The sequence below is a fragment of the Mchenga conophoros genome, linkage group LG14 (genome assembly GCF_057382185.1).
Source record: "Mchenga conophoros isolate Kocher_MC1m ecotype Shallow Benthic linkage group LG14, M_conophoros_male_GT1.1, whole genome shotgun sequence".
Classification (NCBI taxonomy): domain Eukaryota; kingdom Metazoa; phylum Chordata; class Actinopteri; order Cichliformes; family Cichlidae; genus Mchenga; species Mchenga conophoros.
Window position 1 is genome coordinate 24280801 of NC_140539.1, and position 26247 is coordinate 24307047.

The 26247-nt window shown below is 43.2% G+C and overlaps 1 protein-coding gene across 1 annotated transcript; it reads right to left on the bottom strand.

The window, feature by feature from the left end:
* Positions 1-258: 258 nt before the first annotated feature.
* On the bottom strand, positions 259-25456 carry sh2b2 (SH2B adaptor protein 2). The gene is made up of 9 exons (XM_085243513.1): positions 25257-25456; positions 14145-15078; positions 7500-7601; positions 7169-7260; positions 6684-6784; positions 6419-6580; positions 6094-6296; positions 5396-5570; positions 259-3837 (listed from the first exon to the last, which is right to left on the bottom strand). The coding sequence occupies exons 2-9, from the start codon at positions 15045-15047 to the stop codon at positions 3503-3505; spliced, it is 2073 nt and encodes a 690-aa protein (XP_085099639.1). The 5' UTR covers positions 15048-15078; positions 25257-25456; the 3' UTR covers positions 259-3502.
* Positions 25457-26247: the final 791 nt, after the last annotated feature.

Sequence of the window (26247 nt, forward strand, 5' to 3'; positions counted from 1 at the left end):
TGTCAGCCGTAGAGCTTAATTATAGAATAAAGGTGGGTGGTTGCGTTAAATATAAACACACAAACAGCGAGCAAACCCACGGTACATATGAGTTTTCATACCTCTGTTAACACAGACTCATAAGTAGGTCTCTTTTTGTCTCTGTGCTACTTTCGGCACTTTATGAGAATATGTTTGTTGAAACTCTCAAGTCTGTTACCTGCCTGAACTTTTGACCTGTGACGTCTCAGCGGGAATAACTGGAGAAAGCGTGCAAAAGTTTGTTCACATTTTATTCACAGAAATATAAAGTAGTATGTCAAGTACATCACTTTGTACAAAATTGCACAGACTCTTCAAAACTCAGCCAGACAACAGAAAAACTCGGCTGTAGGAGTGTTAAGAAAATAAAAGGGAGACGATGAGTAATCTGCGATATGTGAGATGGCTTTCTTGCAAACAAACAAGAAGAATCAATCAATTGTACATAAGTAAGACTCAATAGGAAAAATTTAATTTTACAACGGCTGAGGAATAAATATGTCTCAAAAATAGGATTCAAATTGGCACATGAACCGCTCCGTCCGCTCCTCGACTGCAATCACCTGTGAGGCTACGTGGCCGCGCTTGAAGGGGCAGTTAACGCTTGATATGTTTATTACAACTGAAGAAAAGTGTTGCATATGTGCCACCTGTTACAAACAGCTGCTCGCTTGGCTGTTGCACTGTCTGTTTTTTATGCTTTAAGGAGAAAGAAAAAAAAAAGACTGACATGTTAGGAAATATGCTTGTTCACTGCCTTGCCAAGAGATTGCTGAGATGACTGACAGGAAATGTGAAGCTGCAGTTGCCAAATTTATCTTTTAGATTATTCATTAGAATAAGAGCGTAACAGGCAGAAATCTAGAAGGAAAAAACTCATCTGCCCTCTGTAATCTAAGAGCCTTTCATCTGATGAGCACTAGTATATGCACGTACTTTGAAGGGTTCTGCTTAATCTACTATGCCAACACTTTCCAGATGGACTTAAAATTCTCTATACTGCACAGTTAATCTGGCCTGAAAATACCTGTGATTGGACAAAGTCTCCCTACCACAGGTTAGAGTTTTTAAACCTTCAAAACAAAGCCATGAGAGATGCAGGAATCCAATCATAGTTTTCTTGGATTATTGCTCACTGGTGTCAAAATCATGTTGCCTGCCCCAGTTTTAAGACTGGAGGTAAAGAGGGTTCAGCTAAGATAGGCTGACTCCATTAGAGGTGACAATATCCATCTATGAGCTTCTCCGAGGCTCATTTATGTCTCCTTTATTTAGCACAAATCCCAAACTGCAAGTATGTGCTCTGTTTGGGCGAGCTTGCAGGTTGCTTGGAAAGTAGCTCCAGCCAAAAATTAGTCCAGCATGCAATCAGAACATATTGTTGTACATGTTACACAAGCGAGTCTTGGCCAGGAAAACTGCTCCCTGTGTTTCCAGTCTTTGATTTAAATTAGCTACCTGTTGGCAGCGTGGCTTCACAGGAAACAGAACTTCCTGAACTACGGGGCACTTGCAAGATAGCCCAGAATCAACTTTGGTCCTGTGGTAGCTGTAACATTCATGTGGCCAAAAAGCATTTCAAATTTTGACCATGTTTTTGAAAAAAGTGTCTGACACCATAGATATAGTTCAGTTTTTACTTTCCAGAGGGTCACCTAGTGACAAGTCTGGTTTCTAGACATCAAATAAGCACCGTGCGATTTCTACCAGCAATCACCTGACAACAGTCACCACTTACCACAATAACCGACTGCTTTTTACACTCAGGCGAGTTTCTGTTTTAGTCTGACTACAGTGCTAATGTCAGTCCGAGTCACAGCTTTGGAAACACGCCTCCGAGGGAGGATGTCCTGTCATAAATCCCGTGTGGCTCTAGCTTGCAACGAGCAAAATCTGTTCCACTGTAAGAAAATCAAAATGACTGACAGTAATTTTCCGAAAATTGAAATGATCCGGCGCAGGTCCAAATAAGTTCTGCTAATGTTTAGCTCTGTTCTGTCCCATTCATTGAACGCTTTGCTGCTTTTCACTCTCCAATGTAAGTATAACAGAGGCAGTGATAGGAAGTGACGGGGCTCTGGTTGTATTACACTAATTAGTTATTAGCAATATTTCCAAAAATGTCACACTTTTCCTTTTGTGAAAATGATGTTTTTCTTGAATAATTTTCTGCATAAAGCTTATTCCCATGTCGGCACAAATTAAAGCAGTGATGCCATATCTGTCCATTCAAGCATGGCCATGTAGTACCCTTTATTTAACTAGCTGTGTCATTCCAGGTCACACCCAAAAGCTCACCTGCAGGCCACATATACAGTGTACAATACTGCTACCATTCAAAACAACATGTCCCAAGTCCCTCCGATAAATGCTGGATTTGGTATAATTATATTTTCAAGGCATTACTTTAATGTGATCTATATAAACAGGATATCTAATCTACAGGTTATTCATATGCTGAGCGTGAATACAGAACCGTCACCAGATGGAGGGACCCCGAAAACCATGTTTCAGAAACACTACTGTAGCACACCAATCATCGAAAAATATTTGCACTCTACTACACCACCACACACTCATAGAAATACCCCAGTAGGACGACAAAATTGGAGCCACGCTTCCCTGTTCGTGCAGACTTCTATTGTTCATGTTCCATTTAAACAGCTTTAAACTGATTTGTAACACAACATATGACCGTGTGTGTCTGTGTAGAAGAAAATGCTCTCAGTATGCAGGTATGCAGGTTCGGTATGTTTCAAACAGTAAATTAATCAGATAATTGTCAGGCACTAAGACCCTTTAGGCTGTACATGTTTGGGAAAAAACATCTCCGAGCTAACACTAACACACCCATGATTGCTGTACTTATGTTAGTGGAGAGCAAAGACCCAGGGCAGGACTCTGTAGGGAAAGCCCACAGGGAAAGTGAGGATATCCGGGACGGGCTCAAAGCAGCTTTACAAACATTAACAGAGCTCATAAGGGAGGGGCTGTTTCTTCGGGGTCATTTTAAACTCGCAAGCCTTCAGCAGGGTGGTGACACGGGCTCTGCTCCCAGGGAACTATGGGTAAGGGTGAACGGGAAGTGGTCAGTAGAGATGAATCAAAGCCATATGACTCTACTGGATGACTTCCTCTTGCTTTCTCCACCTACGATTACATTCACCACAGCCTTTTTCTGTTTTTTTTAAACAGCTTCTTCTCAACCTTAACCCATCCTTTCCTACCTGTAGCCCTCACTGTCTCCCATTAACCGGCATCCACAGAGAAATCCACAGAGGCGGAGGGTTTTTATGAGCATGGCCACGCTGCTAAGGATCATTATCATCCCATCCCTTGTCAAATCAGAGGAACAGGAAATTGCCTTGAAATAAAAACCGACAAACTGGACGCTTAGTGATCCAGTGATTTGGACCATTTTCATCATCAGCAGAGGAGAGCCCAATGTAGCTTCCAACTTTCTGGACCTGGCCTGGGTCATTTAGTAGAAAGAGTACTGGTTCTCCACAGCTCGGGCCCTGCGAGTCCCATCAGCATCATGATAGTCATCAGATGTACCACTAGAGGCCTCCAGCAGACGTTCAGAGCTATTGCTCCGGCTCTGCAAGCCTCCACCTACTCCTCCTCCAGTACCTGGGTCGCTGCGGGAGAGGGAGGGAAGGGCGGTGGGTGAGGAGGAGGTGCTTGAGGAAAGTGGGGCATCAGATGGAGGCCCCGTAGGTGCTGCGATTCCAGGAAGGTGAAGAGCTGGCTGGGCTGAATCTGTTCGGCACATTGCATCCCTGGATGGAGTAAGGACTGGAGGCGAGGTCACATCTGTAGGAGATTGTGGGGAGAAGAAAGGGATCCTTTTAATAGAGGACATATTAATTATACAGAATATTCTCTGCTACTGCTATTTGTTTGCTGGCTTCCATTAAGAGAGTTGCTTGTAAAAAGCTTCTTCACAGAGCAGTGTGTAAACACAGGCGGTGCGAACCTCCTTTATTATCCTTTCTCTCAGAGGGCAATAACACCGACAACACTGTTGCCAAAGACACGCCTGACCAGCGTATCAATAAAGTCTTTTACACCCTGAATCAAACCCTCACTGTGTGTGTGTGTGCGTGTGTCTGTCAATGAGTGCGTGAGTGTGTGCAGCATTTGAGGAAACAGAGGACTTCTTTGTGACCACCAGAGTGGCTAGGAGCCGGAGTCTCGGCCTGCATGCAAAACTCCTGCGGTATAATCGCCCCCTCACTCTCCTGTACAGGAGGGCATTTATCCCATGCCAGGAGAGTGGAGGGCAGAAGGTGGGGGTGGGTCTTTTAAATCCAGTATTGTTTACATCTGTGTTTACCAGCTTGCAGTTTTCGAATTCTCTGCCTTTGCTGGTGCATTGCAGTGTATCCAGTTATATTACCTACATCAGATCTGTGGAGTAATGACGCCACTGGTTTGACGTTACACTTTACAGTTACAGATTTATTACAGTTAAGAGTTTAGGTCCAAGCTTATCGATTTCCACAAATATTCTACGTATAAAACTGGTGAGTGAATCCTTCCTAGAGCCGACAGCTGGATGGTGAACGGGTTGAAACAGCTTGCAGAAAAGCAAGGCAGCAGTGAGCAGATGGGAAATTCTGCAGCATAAATAGTATAATATGTTACGTGTATATGATGCAGTGGAGCTCAAGTTGCTCGCCTGAACTAGTTTGCAGGGTTCATGTGATAAACAGTGAGATATAAACAGGTCCAAAGCTCCACAGGAAACCTTACGTGGAGTCTGAGTTTGAGTTCATAACAACCTAATAATCATTAACACTAATGATTATTAGGTTTGTGAGTAAAAATTCAGCAAATTAGCAGCTAAAATTATATTTGCCACTTTATTAGGTACATCTGTTCAACTGCTCATTAATGAAAATATCCAGTTGCCTGATTACATGGCAGCTACTCAGTGCATTTAGGCATGTAGAGATGGCACGGCTGAGATCACCAGCTGAAGTCCAAACTGAGCATCAGAAAGGGGAAGAAAGGTGATTTAAGTGACTTTGAGCATGGCACAGTGTTGCTGCCAGATGGGCTGGCCTCATTATTTCAGAAACTCCAGATCTACTGGAATATTTTCCCACAACCATCTCTAGGTTTACAAAGAAACATACAAAATCCAGTGAGTGATGTCAGCGATCAGAGGAGAGTGGTCAGACTGCTTTTCGCTGATAGGAAGGCAACAGTTACTTAAATAACCACTTTTTACAACTAAGGAATGCAGAAGACCATATCTGAGTGCTGAGACTCAAATCATGGGAAAGTACTAGTAATAGAAGGTATACCAAAATAAAGTAAACGTCGAGTGTACACAACATGTGTTGTAAGTTACTGCACTGATTACCTGTGTTTGAGCTCCGCTGCACTTGTACATAGGAGCGTAATGTGATGTCAGCTGAGCCTCCAGATTCAAGAGGGATGGGGTGGGCGTGGAAGTGTCGCAGCATGTCCGATACGGTGTGGAACCAGAGGTGGTGGACGTGGCACTGCCCATTCTCATTAACTGACAGACGCAAGTGCTGGTAGGAAGAGTGGAAAGGTGGAGGGTGGGGGGCATTAACAAGTAGAGAGAGGAAGTAGAGAAAGAAGAGGAGAAAAACGAGAGACAAAGCAAAGTGCGAGACACAGTGAGCATCAGAAACAATCAGACAAACCAGACCAAGATAGAGGTCAGGACATTATTTGAGAGACTTATTGCTGTGGCAGACCGCCCAAGGCTGACACCAGAGGAAGAAGTGGCAGCTGAAACTTCCTCAGCACTGCCGGCTGGCAGGATGTGATGTGCAGGGATCATGTTACATAAGAGAACATAAAACATTGACATTACTGCAGCTTTTCCAGAGCCTGAGCAACTGCAGTCCCCAGAATTCACAGAACAAAACAATATGTATGTCATTTAGTTAAAGCTGCCAATTTTTTTTAATTAACGAAAATAAAAAATAAACATTTATTTTTTCCAGCTCACCAGATAAAACTGAAATCATTTCCAATGTGCAAGTTTCAGTCACATGACATTGCAGATCGTCCATCTACTCATCTCACCTTGGCTTTGCCCTGGAAGTTGAAGGTGAGGACGTACTCGCCCGGACGCGTCTCGCTTTGACGAATCACAAACAGCCCGTGGCTTCTCGCCCCACCGGCAAGCACCAGCTGAGCTGCACGTACGCGGGACAGCGTGCCATGGAACCACGGGTAACCTGCCAAACTGGCATCTCCATCTGAGTCTTTTGATCCTTCACTGCCACCTAAGCAGCATCACAGGAGAAACCACGGTTTATTTTTCCCCATCTGTAATTTTCTCATGTTTATTTTCTCATAAACCTGCTTGGATCACCCTGTAAGGAAAATAAAATGAATTCATCATTACCTGCAGAGGAGTTGGAGCCCTGGGCCTCTGGGGATTGGAGGAAGCGCTCTAAAGGCATGTGAGATGGGTGCTGGGTAAAAGGAGGTTCCCTGCAACGGACTGAGGAGGTGCTGTAATGCTCTGCTGCTGTAGAGCACGATCTCTCGGGAGCACGGTACACTCCTAAACATGTTTTTATACATTATTGTATTGGTCAGTGTCAAAACATGTTCACGTTATGTTACACGGTGCTGCATCGGAGACTAAAAAAAGTCTCTACGCTCACCCTCAGAAAGCAGCTCGCAGCTGCAAGAGGCCACCATGGAGCACTCTTTGGAGGCCTGACCATGAGGACAGGACGCCAACTCGATGTCATCGCCGCTGTCACTGTACACAAGCAGTTGGGTCAGAAGAACCGCAGGAACGTATACACATCCACACACATGAGCAAACAAACATCAGTGAGTCCTAACAGACGACTCTACACAAATCCTACAAGCACCTACACAAGCGACCTTTCTGTTTATGTCCTGAGCTGCACTGACAAATGTCCACTCGTCCAAGAAACTGGGCAGGAATGTCCGCGGTGCAAGCTCGCCCATGTTTATGCTCAAGAAAGTTGTCAAAAACTCTAGTAATTGGATGATTAATGACTGTGTGTGTTCACCCTCCTCCCCCTTTTCCCGTCCACTCTTTCCTCCGCCCCCGCTTCCGTCCCTCTCTCCTTCTTTCCATCTTCAGTCAACAGCAAATATTTATCTGGTGGTTTACCCGGGGTCTATGCAGTCCTGGATGTCAGCAACCCACGAGTTTTTCTGCAGCGAGTCGATGGTTTCCAGGATGTATTCTCCCCCGTTTTCCACCTGTGGAAGCAGCCAAAAACTGCAGTCATACACCGAGCTGTGTTCAGTGCACCACGTCAAAGCAAAAAAAGAAAACCCCACCAAAAAACAGGTGAAGTGGAACTTGACTTCAGCAAAGTCATGGTGTACTTGATTTGCATACCAGATGTTTTTTAAGTGCTGTTTCATATGTAGGGTTTTTCAGTGTTATTGGTGTTAAGCAGGAAGTTGTTGTGCACAAATATTTGTGTATTTCCTACCTTAAGAACAAACGTGTTGTCCTTGTCAGGCATCTCCAGCGGCATGGTGGTCCGCACCTCCACAATGGCTGATAAAGGGATGCTAACTTTGGGCTTTGAGGACTACAACATACAAACAGACGCATATTAAAAATAGTGCACATACTAAAGGCATAAAGTAAGCTTGTTGCACTTGACACCAGTGAGTCCCAACAGGTCAGTCAGGACTGAGCCAAGGTTGGTAAGATGAAGGTGTTGGAACCAAATAAACGCATTTGCTAATATACAATAAGTTGATTTTTTAAAATGCTCTTTAACATTTGCCTCCAAAAACTAAGGACACAATCTAAAGTGGGAAAGTTGCTTCTGAACTACTCATACTTTCTGTTGCAGACATGTAAAACATCCTTCCGTTGTGTTCTGAAATTGTGAACCAAGCCCTGTTTCAGATGACCTTAGACTATAAAAGTCCCAAAGCAGAGGAGGCAAATATAATTGGTCCAAAGTTAAAAAGAAAAACATTGGGTTACATCCTACAGGAGGTAACTGCAACACTTGTAAAAGTAGAAACTGTGTATTTTTCTAGCTTTAAATTAGTAGTGCGGTAGTTTAAATAGTACCACTTCACCACTTTACCCCCTCTCTTTAGTGTGAAACACACAAAGATAACTTTTCCAAACCCTCAAACTTCGCTCTCATACATGATAATTAAGGGGCAACATGCAGTCACAACATTTGGTTCAGCCTTAGCAGTACACCCACAGATTAAATAGGACCGCTCAGTTGAAATTAACATTCATTTAAATAACTTTTAAATATCTCCATGGCTCAGATTTTATGCAGTATCTCATTTCAAAGCCTGTTTTTTGGCGATTATTCCTGCTGGCTGACTAACAAATACGACACAGGAAGGCTTTATAAAAGCGTGAACACAGAAAACATGCTGGCCTCATGTTCCCCCTCTGCAGAGAGTTGGATCCAGATGACAATCGCAGCAGATCCGGTGAATGTGTGCCGAGGTTGTGAGCCGTGAGCTGTTTCTGTGTGTGTTTCAGGAAAGGCGGAGTGGGAAGAGGCTGACTGACTGATGGTCAGTCAGAGGCTTTTATCAGCTGATCTGTCTGGAGAAAACACCGTCCTCATCTTGATCCACCTGTGCAGCTGGCTCTTGTCCCCGCCCACAATCCCTCTCTTTGGATCAGATGTCAAAAACCATTTCCTGTAATAAACTATTTCCTGTGCAATCTAAGTGGGCTCCGTCTGTCGAAAAGCCAACCAGTGCACATAGCAGTTTGTGCTTAAAACTCGAATAGTGTGTGGTTATTATCTGAGATAAGTGAGAAAAGTGACTTTGAAAAGGGGGCTTGGCTTCTTTCAAGGGCATAGAAGGCTCTGAGTTGGTATAATGACAGGACGTAAAACAGTTTGAAACAAGACGAATGCATGCATGCAACAGCTTTCCCTGACTGCTGTGTATATGTGCATTACTGTGTTTCTATATTAGTCACTTTCCTGAAAGTAAAGGCTCTGATAAATAAATATTTAGCATTTCACAATGAATAATGCATGAAATGAAAGCTGCAGTAGTGACCAAAAGTACACACATGTTTTTACTTATTTTCTGCCCGTACAAATACAGTTACAATGGTGGATGCTGATATTAAATAATGCAAAAGATTCAGAAAATGAGGTCAGCATATAACTAATCCCTTGTAGCCAATAGCTGAGGCTTGTTTCAGATAAACTGAGCAGCTTGTCCTAGTATAAAATAAACATGGACTGTTTTGAACTATGAATCATGCAAAGCTACTCTAGTGAAGTGCACCTCTCCTTCTCCTAACATACGAGGTTTTAAATAACCAGGCCCCATCTTTTATTGAAGGCCTCATAGTACCATAGCACCCCTATAGACCACTTTGCGTTCATACTGGTAGTTTTCTTGTGGTTTGTAGGATATTTAAAAGTAGAATGGGAGGCAGAGCCTTCAGCTTTCAGGCTCATCTTCTGTGGAACCAGCTTCCAGTTTGGATTCAGGAGACATTTACCCTCTCTATTTTTGAGATTAGGCTTAAAACATTCATTTTTGATAGAGCTTATAGTTAGGGCTGGATCACGTGTGCCTGAATCCTCCCTTAGTAACCCTGCAACAGGCCTAGGCTGCTGGGGGCTTCCCATGATGCACTGAGTGTTTCTTTGTCACTCACTTCTTTTCACTCTCTGTGTAATTGTACACCACTTTGCATTTCATCAATAGTTATTGTTAATTTTTGGCTCTCCTCTACAGTGTGTCTTTTGTCCCATCTTCCTCCCTGAGCCTGGTTTTGTCTGAGGTTTCTTCCTGTTAAAATGGACTTTTTCCTTCCCACTGTCACCAAGTGTTTGCTCACAGGGAGTCATCAGATCACTGTATTATTGTAGAGGCTTTACCTTACAATGTAAAACGCCTTGAGGCAACTGTGGCTGTGATTTGGTGCTATATAAATAAAACTGAATTCAACTTAACTGAATAAATAATGTGGAGCTAAAAATAAGCACAATAGTTCCACCTTTAAAGCTGGTCCTTAGGTTAACTGCCTCTGCTGCTACTCTTCCTCTTTAGTTTGTGCAGGTTAGTTTTGTGGTGCGAACCAGAGCGGGTTATCTCAGGCATTGCTGCTGTGTCATAATGCAGGCAGCGAAAGAGTGCTGCAGTGTGCCGTCTCTGCCACACAGAGCAGCCAGCAGATAGATGGACCTGACAGGGACGGAGCTGGAGTCAGAGCCAGGAGCGGGCAAGAGTGAGATTTTATGAGTCAGTTTATCTTTCATGCACTGTTGACTCTGCACTGTTATGACTTGTACTGCGCGAATACGATGGCAGTGATAAAGCAAGTCAGAGAGTTGCAGAGCAGGACCGTCGAAATGCATGTGTTTAATTAATGTGTCATCAAGGCTGTAACCGCCGCTCTGAAGTCTCAGGCTTGTTCACAGCTGATAATAATTTTCCCAGTTTGGATGTTAATAGAAGTTAACAGATGAAACTGCTTTAGAGCCGTCATTATGTTTTTTGTTCTTTTTGTAGTTCTTAGCAACTTGGCAGAGTTCGAGTGACTGACAAAACTATTTTGGTTCCCATTTTCAGTTGGTCACTGCTGACAGTTTGCCAAAGGCGCGGAAGCGATCGATATTTATTTTTTGCACATGAAAGGGAAACTTTGTGATCCCCTCACCTTATAGAAATCAATGTAAGAGCTTCCTCTCTCCCTCTCTTTCCCACAGTCTCAGCTTTTCTACTTTCATACCCCCCCACCCCCCGCACGTCTGCATCCCACCTGTCCTTACCCCTCTCCCCCATATTCCCACCAGCCATGATCAAAGGACAGTGGCAGATTTACACACAATCAGCTGCACAGCCTTGTGGCCTACTTAAGGTCAGGGGCAATGATCTGGAAATCCCATATAGACAAATGTGAAGGGTGTGTGCACACACGTGAGCGCGTGGTTTGAACTGTGTCGTTCTGCGTCAGCAGGGCTGGATCGCCCAACTAAATTTAAAACTAGAATTTAGGAAGTGCTACTACTACTGGTTATTTTTATTACTTCATCACTTTTTAAACATTTTCCTAATCTATAAATAGACTTGAGGAACTAGAAATGAACTAAGCTTGGAAAATTAAAACTGCTAAAGACAGAACTCGCAATACCAATAATGGCTGTGAAAAAAACTAGTTTCTTTTTCCATACCATTATCTGTTTTTGTTTTTGTCAGCTGGGTATGTTGAGAACACTGAAAAACTTTAAAATATATGGAGATGAGGACAAATTACTAAAAATTAAGAGGAACTTAGCTGAAATCTTATTGTAATAACATAAATCTCTGTTTGTTTGTTTGAGTCTTCGGCCGCCCTATCATGATCAGGGGTTGAGCAACCAAACGTGGCACACGGGTACAATCTTAGGTCCCGAAAGGTTCATATTTATACTGGATATACATGTTGCCTCGCAAACTTCTAGCAATGGGCTGAAAAGACTTATGTTTTGCATTTATGCAACTACAACATCTGAAAATAAAATAAAAGCTTCTTATAGTTTTCTTATTGTCTTCACATCAATAATGGCTCACGTATATACAGAACAACTGAATTATACATCCTAGCAACCACATAGCAACAGGCTAAAATGTCAGATTTTTAGCATCTAAACAACATCCAGCACTATGTCTGTGCTGGTTCTCAGTGATTCGGGTCAAACTAGTCTTTGTGAAGACACGTCCCCTCTTATCCAAGAGGCCTCTTCAGCTTTAAAACAACTGGAGTAGAGACCACCCCTTTGGAGGTGACCCACTACTGACCATGTGAGTCCTCACATGAACCAAAGGCCAGTGTCCATAGGTGAAACCTCTATGAGACACTACCCCGCCATCATGTGAGGCTATGACTCATGTGAGTCACCTGAGAGGGGGTTGAAATACGTCATTGTGTAAGAACTGAAAGAGCCTCTCGGATGAGAGGCCAAACATCTCCACAAACCAAAAAAAGTTCAGCTGCCTTCATTTTCAAGCTCTGACCACCCATATTTATTCATCTCTGACGGAGATTAACTATATCAGTTTGTCAAAAGCACGAACAGGCCAAAAGAAACACGCCAACAACAACAACAATCTGAGACACTTAAGATTATTGTTTTAGTTGACTGATAAGAAAAACATCTTTCAGGATTATTATTAGATTAAACAACAAAGAGCTGGTGTCCACTTCTCAAATTCTAAGGATTTCAGGTTTTGCACACTTTTTTACATTTGAAAGCCAAAAACAACTATCTGATTAATGCAATAATAATAAATAATAGCTGATCCATTTTCATCGTAATCATTTTTTCCTTAACTCTCCACCAGAGATGGGTCAAGAAACTTGATACCAGATCCAGCCAGACTAGCCCGTACACGACTACTGGTAAGTGCCTCGGCAGACGGTGCTGTTATGGGTTTTTATGCAACGTTAATTCATTTTGACATAGATAATGTTTTCAAATTCCTAACTGACCCAAATAACGACAAAGCTGCCGGTCTTAGGCGATTATATTTGACATTGCTGTGTGTTTACATTCGGTTCTCTGGTCATGGCTGACTGATCAAACATGTGAGCCACATGAAAACACAGCTCACTCCAGCGAATGACGCTGATAGGATGTGCCAAACTTAAAATGCAACCTCCTCAATTTATTATTAACTGAAAAGTCTGCAGTTAATAAGTTAGGGTTAGGGCATCATTATTAACCTTTTTTTTTAAATGCTACTAGAGTTTAGGCAAGCAGCAATCGCAGTGGAAAACAGTCACCCTCTAAAGTCAAACACCTGCTCAGTGGTTAGATAAGGAAACCCAGACAGGGTTAGGCATGTTTATCACAAAAGATTTAAAACCTTTCATTCCAGCACAGTTTCACCTTTCCTCAGCTGTCCTATTTTGTCTATCATGGTTTTTAAAATGTCTAGAGCAGGGGTGTTAAACATAAGGCCTGGGGGCAAGAATTGGCCAGGCAAAGACTCCAATCTGGGCCATTGGATGTCTTTGGAATAACTGAAGGAGAGTGAAGATTTTGGACTTTTATTGTATTGTTGTATTTTCCTGGTTGTGTAGCTTTTCCTACTGATAATGAGCTCATCCATTGCCATTCATACACAACGTCAAAGTAATTAAGTAGTAGATAAACATTTAAATAAAAGAAAAGTTCCCATCTACTCTAGAAATGATAGTCTGGGCCATGAGCTACCAGAACTTTAACTCTGTAATTTTACACATTTAATTTTTTCCATCCATCCATTCGCGTCCGCTTATTCTTTTCAGGGTCGTGGGGGGCGCTGGAGCCTATCCCAGCTGTCATAGGGCGAGAGGCGGGGTACACCCTGGACAGGTCGCCAGTCTGTCGCAGGGCCAACACACGGGAAAGACAACAGCACTCACATTCACACCTAGTGGCAATTTGGATTAACCAATTAACCTATCCCAACAAGCTGCATGTCTTTGGACAGTGGGAAGAAGCCGGAGTACCCGGAGAGAACCCACGCAAACACGGGGAGAACAAATCAAAAATCAAATCAAATCACTTTTATTGTCACATCACATGTGCAGGCACACTGGCACAGCACATGCGAGTGAAATTCTTGTGTGCGAGCCCCACAAGCAACAGAGATGTGCAAACTCCACACAGAAAGACCCCGGCCTGATGGTGGAATTGAACTCAGGACCTTCTTGCTGTGTGGCAACAGTGCTAACCACTGTGCCAACCACTGTGCCACTGTGCTGCCCATTTAATTTTTTGTGCTGACAAATTTCTTTCATTTATGACAGCAGCAATTCTTTATCGTGAAGAAAAACTGAGATGTTCTATTGAAACTGCACTTCTTTGGCTTATATTATCTTAAATATTTTAAATGTTTAGTTAAACTTCGGACCTTTAACTGGTCCGGCCCACTGCCTGTAGGCTGTGACATAAAGTGAGTTTGACATCCCTGGTCTACAGGGAGCACCTGACCTCAGAGGCATGCTTACTTTGTACACCTTCATGCCTGCTAAGTATAAAGTTTAGACAATAAACATCACTGGTTAGCATGCCAATGTGTAATAAGAATGGGCTGCTGTTATGATAAGCACATTCCAAGTATTGATAAGAGTATCAGTGTTGATATACCTTGGGTGGTACATAGAACTCTAGCAGGAACCTCTCCCCTTCCTCCCTCTTTGCCTTCCTCAGCAGCAGGCGGCACTTCTGCCACTGTGCAGCACCCATACAGTTTGTGTCATCAGCCACCATGTATCTCAGTGCTCCCTCTCTCTGGATTTCCAGGAGCTCAGCCTTGTGGCCTTGGGAACCCCGTGGAAGCCGAAGCTTTTGGGACCACTTCTCCCCGCCCGCAGCCTCCCCTCCTCCTCCCCCATTAGCCTTCCTGGTCCCAGAGGGCGCATCGGGTTCAGGGGAAGCCCGTCTATGCCACATTTCCTTCACCCCATCCACCACACACAGGCTCATGTTCCTCAGGGAGAAGCCCTTCTTGAATCGAGCCTTTGGGTGACTGACTGAAACGTCCTCTGAACTGCGAGACTGTCCGAGAGCGGAGACCTTGTGGGTCGTCTGAGGGCCCCTGGAGGCAGTGGTGCCGCTGCCTCCCCCATTTATTCCTCCCCCTCCGCTGTCCATACTGTCCAGGGAATCACTCGAAGCCCCGGCGTCCTTGCGTCTCTGGTAAAGGTCGTGACCGTAGGACAGCGGGCAACCCTGGATCCCCAGGAAAGGAACGATGCTGTACTTTGTCGCTGTGTTGGAGCCGTCCTCTCCCGGAGAGGATGCTTGGTTTTCCCGGGCCTGGGTCAGCGCTGCAGAGAAGCACTCTAAGAAGTGTTGGGCAAAGTGCTGCGAGAAGCTGGCATCGGCGCCTGGCGAGTCATAGCAGGGGTTCTCCGACAGAAAGCGCTGGAACTTGTCAGCGAAGTCTGCAGCAGAGGCTCGAGCATGGAGCTCACAGAACTCTCGCCAGTCGGGCAGCGGGCACGAGGAGGAGAGCTCGGGGCTACCGGGCAAAACCGCTCCGTTCATCACTGGGCCATGCCAACCCACCGAGGAGAGGCTGAAGGGGAGGAAGAAGAGCACAGTTAGTGTGGAAACTATAAATGGACTGCGACATGAATTTATCCATCTCTTGGTCTTGGATGTCACACGCAACAGTTGTGGCACAGCCTGCATGTGTGATGGCACAAAGAAGAAGATGAGGCAGACTGCAAACCAGCTTGTTTGTCATTACAATATTTACATCTTAATCATATGAAAAATGAAGTGATTTTCAGTGAAATATTTACTAATAAAATATTACACATTTTTACTTTTTTTGCACTGTTAAGCAAAACAGCTTCTTCTATGATTTATGTACACAATGTTAACAGCGTTATAGGATATGTGAAATCAGCCTATTTGTCATTTTTCTAACAGACAATTACATTTTTTAATAGTTTATTTATCGTAAGAAGATATTCAATCTAAAAGAAAAACCTCTTTAAAATATCAATCTATGAGGATATAAACGCCACCGCGTTTCTAAAAAGCCAGAGAATGACAGAAAGCGTGCCCCGAGTGTCCTCAGTTGCCGTTATAGCTCTGGCGCACAAACAGCCCCCCATTTCACTGTGTTGGGGCTTTATTCACTTTGACTTTGAGTCCAGATGTGTGACAGTCCAAGATTATGAGCAGTGCTGGCATGCCATGAAGGGCTGAAGTTGCCATGTGCGCAGATTCGATGTGACAGCGGATCGAAAGGAAATGATCCACAAAAGCTCGGTCTCTATCACTTCTGAGCCTCGCCAATTGATCATTTGTGACGCGCGCTGAGCTAATCTGAACGATCTGGAAGTGTGTTCTGTCAGATCAGGTTAGCGCGGATTGCAAATTCAACACAAACCGATCCTCTTTACATCCTGTGTGTCTCACTCGTTGGCGCTTTTCTAAATAATGAGTATTTATGAGAGTTGCTCTGATCCACTCATCCTTGCATTCCTCTGCCCTCCAGCAGGTGTGCGTTTGCATGATTCACTCCTCAACCTACCCTCTCTGGCCCCAGCAATGCCAGAGCGCAGCACATCACTGCAAAAACTCTTCGCTGCACAGTCAGAGTCATACCATCTTTGTGTCAGTAGCAACATCCAACGACAGTTTTCACCTCCCTCCCCTTCTCACTCCCTCTCTCTGCTTCAGCGCGCGAGTGACTAACACAGCATTAGCAAAGAGTGCCAAACCATCAAAAACACGCTGGTTTGATTATTTCTGTAAAAGAACGCAGATAACAAAGAAGTTAACATGTGAGTGGGCAGGCCGGGCAACATACACAAAGGGACAGCTAACACTCCCCGCGCCGCGAAGGCTTATTCTCAGAGCTGCCGGGCTTCTCTTGGCAGTTGACTCACAGTAAGAGCTCAAATGTTTGCTTACTGAAATTGCACTCTTAAACCAAATCATGCATACATTTGCACTGCAGAGTTTCCTGGAATTTCTCTGGCAAGCAGCTTTGTTGTCATTTTCAAAAGCATCAGTGTGGGTTGTCTTTTCAGAAAGGATTAGCGCTCTCGCCGCTGGAATGAAGTCTGACACGCATGTTCAACTACAAGCCAGTCGCTTTCTTTCGTTTCTTCTCCCACAGATCTGAAACAAACTGTTTGCCAGATCACAGAGAGGATGTGATAAAGGGAGCTCACTAGCACATCTTAGATTCTAAGACCTGGTGTTAAAATTTTAGAGGAGTGCGGTGATGGTTAGAGACACTTGAAAGTAAAGGAATGGCTCAGATTAACAAGGGAAAAAATGAGAATGGTTAATGTTTTCCTTTAAACTGCAGCTATTCACAAATCTATGGGAATTTGGACTTATTTTACTCCTTTACTTCATTTAAGTGTGACGAAGCGGGTGGGTCAGGGGTCTCAGTTTAAACAGATGTACAAGTTATGGTTTATTTTAGTCACATCTTCTGGATGAACCTCTTTATACTCCTCACCAGTTACCCAGTTCTCATCTATGACCCACCAAAATAGTGTTTGTGGTGGCTCGGGATTTAGAGCAGGTCGTCAACTATTCAAAACATCAGTTTGATCCCCAGCTCGTGCATCTGTATACTGAAGTGTCCTTGAGACACTTCCTGAATGCATCCATGTTTCCCATGGATTGCATGTGTGCATGAGAGTGAAAAATGTGTCTTTGGATGCAGCTTACGTTGTAAGAAGCTTCTGGGTTTAAACCCATCTGACGACGATCATCAGGTTAACTGGTGATTGTAGTGACTGTCGGCGTAATCGTAAATGCAGAGGGTGTGCCAGCACGATTTAATGAATTCACTGAAACTTGATAAGTGGAAAAAAACTGTTTTTACTATAATACGTGTACTGATTTTCCTAAATCTTACCTCTGACATATATCTGCTATACAATATCATTTAAAAAAAAATGTTTTTAATAAATAGAACTACAATTGAAACCAAAGTAAAAGAAAACATTTTCAAACAATAAAAACTAAACTGAAACAAGAAAACCTGTCCTGGAAAAACTGTTAAAAAAATAAAGTTAAAATGAAATCCGAATTAAAAACTAATTAGAAAATACAAAACTATAATAAATCTGCTGAATTCAGTTGAACTAAGCATAAAGGAGTCTTCATGCATTGAGTCCACACAATTCACTCAGTTACAAATCGCAAATTAGCAACAGATTAATGTTAAATGTCCAAAGTTGCATCTATGCCTTTAAAGGGTTAAAAAGATAATCCATCAAGCTCCACAGGAATGCACTGCACTGTCCACTGGAGCAAAATGTAACATGTGTCACTGCAATTACCATACTTTACTTGAAACAGAGGAGGCCTAAAGACGTTTTTAAGTTTTGATCGCTTGGGATAAACATGCAAACTCCACCTATAAAGACTCCAGCTGGACAATGGATTTGAACACAGGACCTACTGGCTGTGAGGCGACTGTACCACCAATACTGAATAGTGAAGAAAAATGAAAGAGAGGCACCGAAATACATCCTAAGAGGTATCAGACAGACACAGTGGTCATTTTGTGACTCTGTTCAGTTTCACAAACCAAAGAAAAATCATTTGTGAACCTAAAAATGTAAACTGCATGTTGCTGACTGGAAATGTCAAAGAATAGAAATCAGCCAGTCAAATTCGGATGGAAGGTAAAAATATTATGACTAGCAAATTAAGACAAAGTGCATCATTGATTTCAGGTAGGACAGAACGTGTTAGGCATCCACAGAACAGTATAGCTTCTGGAAAGAGTGACAATGGACCTGAACCCAAATCCATTCATTTACCAATTATTACAATTAACTCTTATTAAATATTATAAAGACCATTCAAGCCTAGATTTATTAGAAAGTATACAGGGTGATTTTCATAACTCAACAGTACAAGGTTTGCTTTTATAATGCCTTATAACTGATTATAAAGCATTAGTAAATGTCTTATTATCCCCAATGTTAAAACTTATTAGGAGAAAGTTGCTAAACGTTTAAAAGTAAAAAGCTAAATTCTCTTTCCATTCATTCATGAACTTCATTCACGAATCTATCACTTCATTCATCTAAACATCCATTCATTCTTTCTTTCACGGCACACAAGATTTAACCCAGTGTTGTAATAATTATCTCCCTCGCCTTGTGTGTGTGTGTGTGTGTGTGTGTGTGTGTGTGTGTGTGTGTGTGTGTGTGTGTGTGTGTGTGTTGCTGTTGCTGTTGCCAAGGCAAGAAAGTCAATATCCATTCAGCTATTTAAAAACCTGCACTGGGCCCACTTTCCACTCATTCAGCAGAAAAACAACAACACATTGTGAGGTGCGATTCTCACACTCCTGCCCTTCTGTAAAGATGAGGATGCGCCTCTCTCAAGGATACTGAAATGACTACACACACATACACACACTAACACTGACACACTCAGTCATCGAGTCAGCATGAAACTCAAGCCATGAGACGCTGGAGGAAGTGGACGGCATTATGGTTTTCTGAGGCTCAGCAAACTGAGACTGACTACATACTGGAAAGACACACGAGGATCTAAAGTTTAAATGATGGCAGAAACAGCCAAAGCAGAGTGATGGGGGGAGGTGATGCAGTGCGGATGAGAGAGGTGTGTGGTGGAAATAGTTGAGCTCTTTACTTGAAGTACTGACCAGAAATGTGTTTTGGGAACACATTTTTTCACTTTACATTTGACCTGAAGCGGAGGGAAAGGTTCAACTCTTTTTCCTAACGTTTGTTTGACAGATGTACTTCAGACAGTTTAAGTTTCATAAACCTAACAACACATTAAGATTAAACTGATATCTTTAAGTGAATATGTTGTGCTCTGGCCAATATATTCACTCATGGCTTGAGTTTCATGCTGACTTGATGACTGAGTGAGTTAGTGTTAGGGGGAAGCATACATCTACAACTGCGTTAGCCTGTCTTTATGTGCTGCAGGAGAGGATATCTACAGACAGGAGTAGTGCTGTGATGGCTCTGCCCAAACTCACTGACAAGAAAGGTACTAAGAGGAGTCAGGTATGGAAATACCTCGTGGACACCTGGCACTGTCTTTGTGGAAGCAGTTATTTTTCTATGGGCTAAAATGTTTGTATCAGCTAATGCTACATAAAAGCTTAAGCTAACGTAATGTAGCATTAAGTAGGCTACTCAGCAACCATGCTAACATTTTACCCTGTGTCCTTTGAGCAAAATATAAAGTCAACATTTTAATGATATAGAATGCCACTGATTTAAAACCACTTTTTAATAAAGGAGGTCATCTATAAGTACACAGAAAACTTAGGCATGGAAAATCCTGTCATACTACTTGTATTGTCACAGACCTGCTACATTTCTGTTATTGTGACTTCCTGTGTTTTCTCCACTTGAAAAAAGCAAACACTATGTTGTGTTGCTGGTGATGCAAAAATTTATCTACTTTGCTAAGGCACAAAAAAAGAAAGTAGTATTGAAGTAGAAAAACAGCAAAAGTCAAAAGCAAACGTTTTGGAGTTTTTTTGTTTGCTTTTTTTCAAACGTTTCTAAAAAGTCTAATTTTTATCAAGCTCTTTGTAATATGGTTACAAAAAGTGAAAAGTTCATGATAAACTACACCTATGAATGGCTTTTTTAAAATTACCATTGTTTGAGAATTCGGGCATAAAACGGCCTTCGCGTGTTGATCTGGGATGTGTGTGAGGAACATATTCAGCATTTTAGCTGCTAAATATTCCACTGCTGACAGCAGCCAGTCACCTGTTTCTGCTTCTAATTACAAAGGAGCAATTTATAGGTTTATCACAACAAGCAAACTTTTCCTTTAACTCTACTTTAACTCAAAGGCCGTTAAATTTACTGTGGAGTATTTTTCTGTTGTTGTATAGGTACATTTGATAAAGTAAAGAACCTGAATACTTTTTCCACCACTTGAAGGGGGCATGTGTTTGCTCCACAGGCCAGCTGCTAAAACAATCAGTGATGTGTGGAGGTGGAGGAGACAAGGGGAGCGTAAAGAAAGGGAGACAAACTGCAGGATGGGGGGAGCAGGGGCACCCTGTAGTTTCTCACATTGCCGCGACTCCCCTCAGATTTTTTTTCAGCTCCAATGATTTGGAAGCAAAAGAAATAAAACAGACTTAAGGGGAGTCGTGGGGAATCTAAAAATGTTTACCTCCATCCTCCAGGCCTCGAAAGGCCCTTTTCCTTCCTGTTACTTGTCCCTATCGGTTGTAAAAATCTACCACTCCTGTGCACCCACCACCTCCTCCTGCTGGTGCGTTCCCCCAGGGGAGGGGGCAGATATCTCTGTCAGGTGGTCGGGAGCTCTGTCTGTAACTGTAAACTGACTCTGGGGGAGACTGCAGAGAGATTACTGTGCAGGGAGAAGTGATTGGCTATAGCCTGCAAAACACATCATACAAAATCCATTCACTTCATGTACCTTGTAGAGCTCTCACAGGACTGAACTGAGCAGAGGTAGGAATTACACATGCCTGATTAATACTGTGGTGTTTTGGGTAGTAATATAGAGCTACTGAGGAAATGATACTTTAGCTAAGCGGACCGGATGCACATGGATTTTTATTTATGTAGCCATGTCTACTTCTGTGCACTTTCAGGGATAAACACTGCACTTGCCTTTTAACAGACTTATATGCCCTATATGCTGCAAGCAGCTGCGTGCCAGGAGCACAGTCTCTGCGATTGACTGATGAGGATGATTGGTGATGTTGTGCTCCCACTCCAGGGAGTTTGAGCCCAGACATGTTTTCTAAGATTAGCCTGCTATACAGGACAGCACACAGCTAGCAGCACACCCAGTACAGTGATGTACACATACAACATCTTCAGCGCTCTCTGAATTAATTAACAATGTGTTCTTATATAAGATGGAAATATGGCAGCGCTTTGAAATGGACAAACGATATACTGTTTATGTGTTTATGCTCTGTGTGTGCATTTGCACACAGATTTGTGCGCACCATTCATACATGCCAAAGCTAAACAAACTCAGTGGACACTTTATTAGGTATGGATTGATACTACTGGGTTGGATCCAACAAGCTGTTGGAAACATTCCTTGATGATTTTAGTCCATGTGGGCGTGATAGCATCACAAAGTTCCTGCACGTCCATGATGTCAATCTCCCGTTCCACCACATCCCAAAAGTAGATTGGATGGAGATCTGGTGACTGTGGAGGCCATTTGATTGTGTTTAAGACACCAGCTTGAGTTGATTGCCCTTTGTGACATGTGCATGACCTGTAGACAACAGAGCATGAGTACACTGTGGTCATATAGGGATGGACATGGGCAGCAACGATGCAAAGGTAGCCTCTGGTTTAGACCAGATTCTGACCCTACCTCACAAATATGGCTGCAGAAATCGAAATCTAGACCAGGCAACGTTTATCCAATCTCCACCAGAACCAAAGCGTTGCCTATTGTCTGGTTTTGCCCGTGTGAAGTAACTATAACAGCACAGCACTACTATAAAAGTATAGAGTTGAAATAGATCCCCTCCCATTAATGAGTTAAAACTTAAGAAACAAAACAAGAAAAACACATTAAAACAGTTAAAACAACCAACCAATTCTGGATAAAGTTAGTCAGTCAGTACTAATACCTGAAACCATTTTAAGACCATTCAAAGTTGTACTGCAACATACCTGCACATCAGCTGCCAAACACATTAATGTTAAATATTGGAGTTGCTCCATATAGTGCCTTTAAATAAAGAGATGAATCAAAATGCTTCATGCAAAATTAAGATTTCCCTTTGCAGCAGAAACATGCTGCAGAATAAACAGGATAGCTCTTTTGTTTTGATACTTCACGCTAAAGGAGGACCGAAGCAGACACAGGAGGAAAGTCACGCTGACAAAAAACTGACTCACCTACAGAAGACACAATACGGATTATTACAGCAGTCTTCCAGGTGTGTGTAGGAGTAAAGATAGCAAAAGAGAAAGAAGGGTACTATGCACTCCAGGTTTGCCACTACAGACGAAGAAAGGATGATGGGAGTGGAAGGAAAACCAGAAGAGATGTAGAAAAAAAAAAAAAGAGTGAAATCCCAGGAGAGAGAAACTCGAGATAGAGAGGTATGATAGGGAAGGGGATTAGACGCTGCAGCGAGAGAAAGAGCAGAAATAGAGGTCAGCAGTGATAGACCCCGACCTTCGACTACTTTTAGATCTGTTCACTTCAGAGGAGCTGGTCAGTGACCTTTAACCCAAGCGGTGATAACCTCATTTCTCCCCAAAGCTCCTGAATGCCTGGAAGAGTTTCTGTCCTGTAACACAGGACCACCGCAGAGAGCGTCTATGTTCACTGGACGGGTGATGGCGCACGCAGACAGACGTTATGAAAGCTATACAGCCCTGATCCAGACACTGATATGCCTGAGCTGTCTGTGCGAGCCTGTGTATGTGCACGCAGCGGCAGACAGATACAACAATGATAAGAAGCCAGTGGTGATGGAGATCGAGCATTCCTGAGGACCAAATCACCAAACTGTGACTGCACACAAATAAACTGAGTCGGCTCACCTGTGGGAGTTTTTTTCCCAGACGCTACTAATGATGTAGGTACGGCCTCATTGCTCAGATATTAAACACATAAATTAGCGTGTCCTCTGCAGGCAGACTTTCCTCTCTCTCTCTCGCTCTCTCACATGCTTCCTCTGGCAAGCGGTGACAATGTAAATGTTGAGTGAGCTCAAGCATCCATATGGCAGCCAGTGATAAAGGACGAAGTGTGTGGGAGATGCACATTGCACCACTGACTTCCATTTCCTGTCTCTCACCCACCAGGTCTAACTAATTTCACAGATGACCACAGGCCTCTCACAAAGAAGCACACAGAAGGAGGAATACTGTACAACCTGTGTGAGCGTCGAGTCTTTCAGCTGCTGGACTAGATGGGCTTTTAATTTGTGGTGAAGCTGATGCAGAAAACAGCACGATGATAGTGCCGACAGAGGTTGGAGACAGCCGCTTACACAGATCTATGTAACATTACTTTGTGGTTAACTTCAGCCGTGGATTTGTCCCTGTAGTTTTCTTATGAAGTCATCGTATTTCATCTTTTCAGTCTCACACGCCTTAAATGATGTAAAGTAAAACGTGAGCAAATCTGAATCTGAATATTTAGATCTGCACAGAAATCTAATTTTCATTACTGATCAATCTGTTGGTTATTTTTATAATTCGTGTGCCTGTGTGGGTTTCCTCCAGGGGCTCCAGTTTCCTCCCACAGTCCACAGTCATGCATGTTAGGTTAGCTGTAGATATGAATGTGAGCGTAGTCGCCACCGGTGCTCTTTAATGGACTCGCACTCAGTCCTGTTTACCCCACCCCTCCCTGTGCCAAAGTAACCCACCACCCTGACGCTGTTTCAGTTACACAAGAAATATTTTTTATGTTTATCTAACTGATTGAATATCATATAATAAATAGCTAAGCTTAATAGGCATGTCGGTACATGTCAAAGTTTGAGTAATGGTATCCTCAAGTCTTTTTTAACCACATAGAATATTACAAAGGTTTCTCCTAGAATCTGAGCTACTTTCTGCACAGCCATGTCTACAGTTTACAGGTCATGGTCCAAAAAGGAGAAAATATCCAATGAGCACCAGTTCTTTGGGTGAAAAGTGCTTTACTGATGTCAGAGGTCAGAGAAGAATGGCCAGACTGCGTTGAGCTGATAGGAAGGCAACAGTAACCATAGTTACCCCCAACATATGCAGAAGAGCATAATGATGTGGGGATTTAAAATCCTAGTTAAACATCACAAAACAAAAACAGCACCGCCAGTGCAATATTAGAGAATTTAGTTAGAAAATACGGGAATAATATGCTGTTTTCCTTCTATTACTTCAATAGAAAACCATAACCTAGAGACAGAGACGCAGTCCAGCCTCGGAGGAGTGTTAGCAGAATGGTACAATGATGTAAACATAACAAATACGAGCAGGCCCGCATCCTGGTCCAATCTGACTGATAAGGCTTCATATTGACTGACTGTCTCACATAACCAATAAAAAGACACATAAGAGAAAGTCAATAGTAGGCCTATAACAGGCCCACTGCAGGCCCGGGGAGCCTATTTAAAGCCGACAGTGAATCGCTGTGCAGGCTGCGCACTGGACTTCATGAATGGGAATCGGCAGCAGCCTCCTGCTGAATGGCTGACAGACACAGGTCCAAACGCGGGCGATGAATGGGAGTCCGCGTGTAGAGTCACGAGCTGGTACACTGATTCTGGATCCTCGCGAGCGGAACCGGACTGTATATCATACCAGATCACATCAGGCCCCCCGAGCCCTCCTGTGAGCCACCACACCGACTCCCCCAAGTCTATTAAACAGATTATCGGAAAAGCCCCCCTTCTTACACCGCGACCCCCCTCAAAACCAGGAAGCCTCACACACAACCCCCCCAAACAAGCCGCTATCATCATCAAAAGACCGCACTCGCTCTCTGCCTGGCTCTGAGCGCAGGTTTAAGCTGCGGGGATGAAGCGGGTTTAACACCCAAACAGAGCAGCGTCTTCTCCGCCTCAGCACCTGGAGGTGTGCTGCTGCTGCTGCTGTCCTCGACAAATCACGATGCTGACTCCTTTCTGCTGTCAGCACGAGCACACGAGAAAGGCTCTGCAGAAATGTCTAACCCTGCGCGTCAGGATGGTCCAGACGCGCTAAATAAGAAATAAAACGCAGCGACGGCTTCTGCGGTGCCATCAGCTCTCACCTCAATACAGGAGTGCTGTCATGACGCTGGTGTGTCTGAGGCGATCCCGGTGAGGTTGTTCACTTTTCGGGATCAAACATGGTCATTCCCCGGGCTCGGCTGCTGTCTTTACGCGAGCTCACAGCCGGTCAGCTCTACCTCCATCTCCGCTCGACGCACTATGCTGCTCCTGCTGAACGCCTGGCTCCGCTCTCCACAGACCACCATCAACCAGGGAGAGTCACAAAAGCTGCTACTTCCGCTTACTGCTTTCAGAATAAGCTAAAAGTTTAAGGGGAAGGAATGAGTTGCCTGTAAAAAGCTTGATTATATATGTTCACAGACACGCCAAAAGTAGCTGTGTCTGGGTGGAAATTGGAGGACGAGGACATTTTTTCCTAAGATATTAACATGATGTGTGACGTGCCAGTTGTTCTCCAGCTCCTTATTGTGAATTATGGAAACCTGAACAAGCTTGGTCAATCTGACAGAACAATGGGATCATGTGGTTTTGTTGATTTTCTTAGTGGTACTTTTATAATCATATTCTGGAAAACACTATGAAATACAGACTAAAGTTAGATGAATGTATTGTAACACAGCTATGATTTAGGCGAATTATATATACCACAAACTTGTCATTTCAAACCAAAGAATCTTGATTTATTATGTATGAATTACCCAAATTTATACTAGAAAACAGGAAGAATTTCTTATATAAATAATATTAAACTAAACTAAGGTGGTACTTGGTTACTATGAGTCCTTTTTTAGAAAGCAATGAGCGTTCAGGAACATAAAAAAGGAAGTATACCACAGATTCCCTAAATTACATAATAACTAATAATAAAAATACATTTTATAAACCTCTGTAGCAAAACAGAAAAGTGTCTTCCAAATAATTTCAGTTAAGTTCAATCTCATTTATATCGCACCACATTACAACAACAGTCAGCTCAAGTGGGTTCATTCTGTAAGGTAAAGGCCCTACAGAGAAAACCCCCCTCCCACA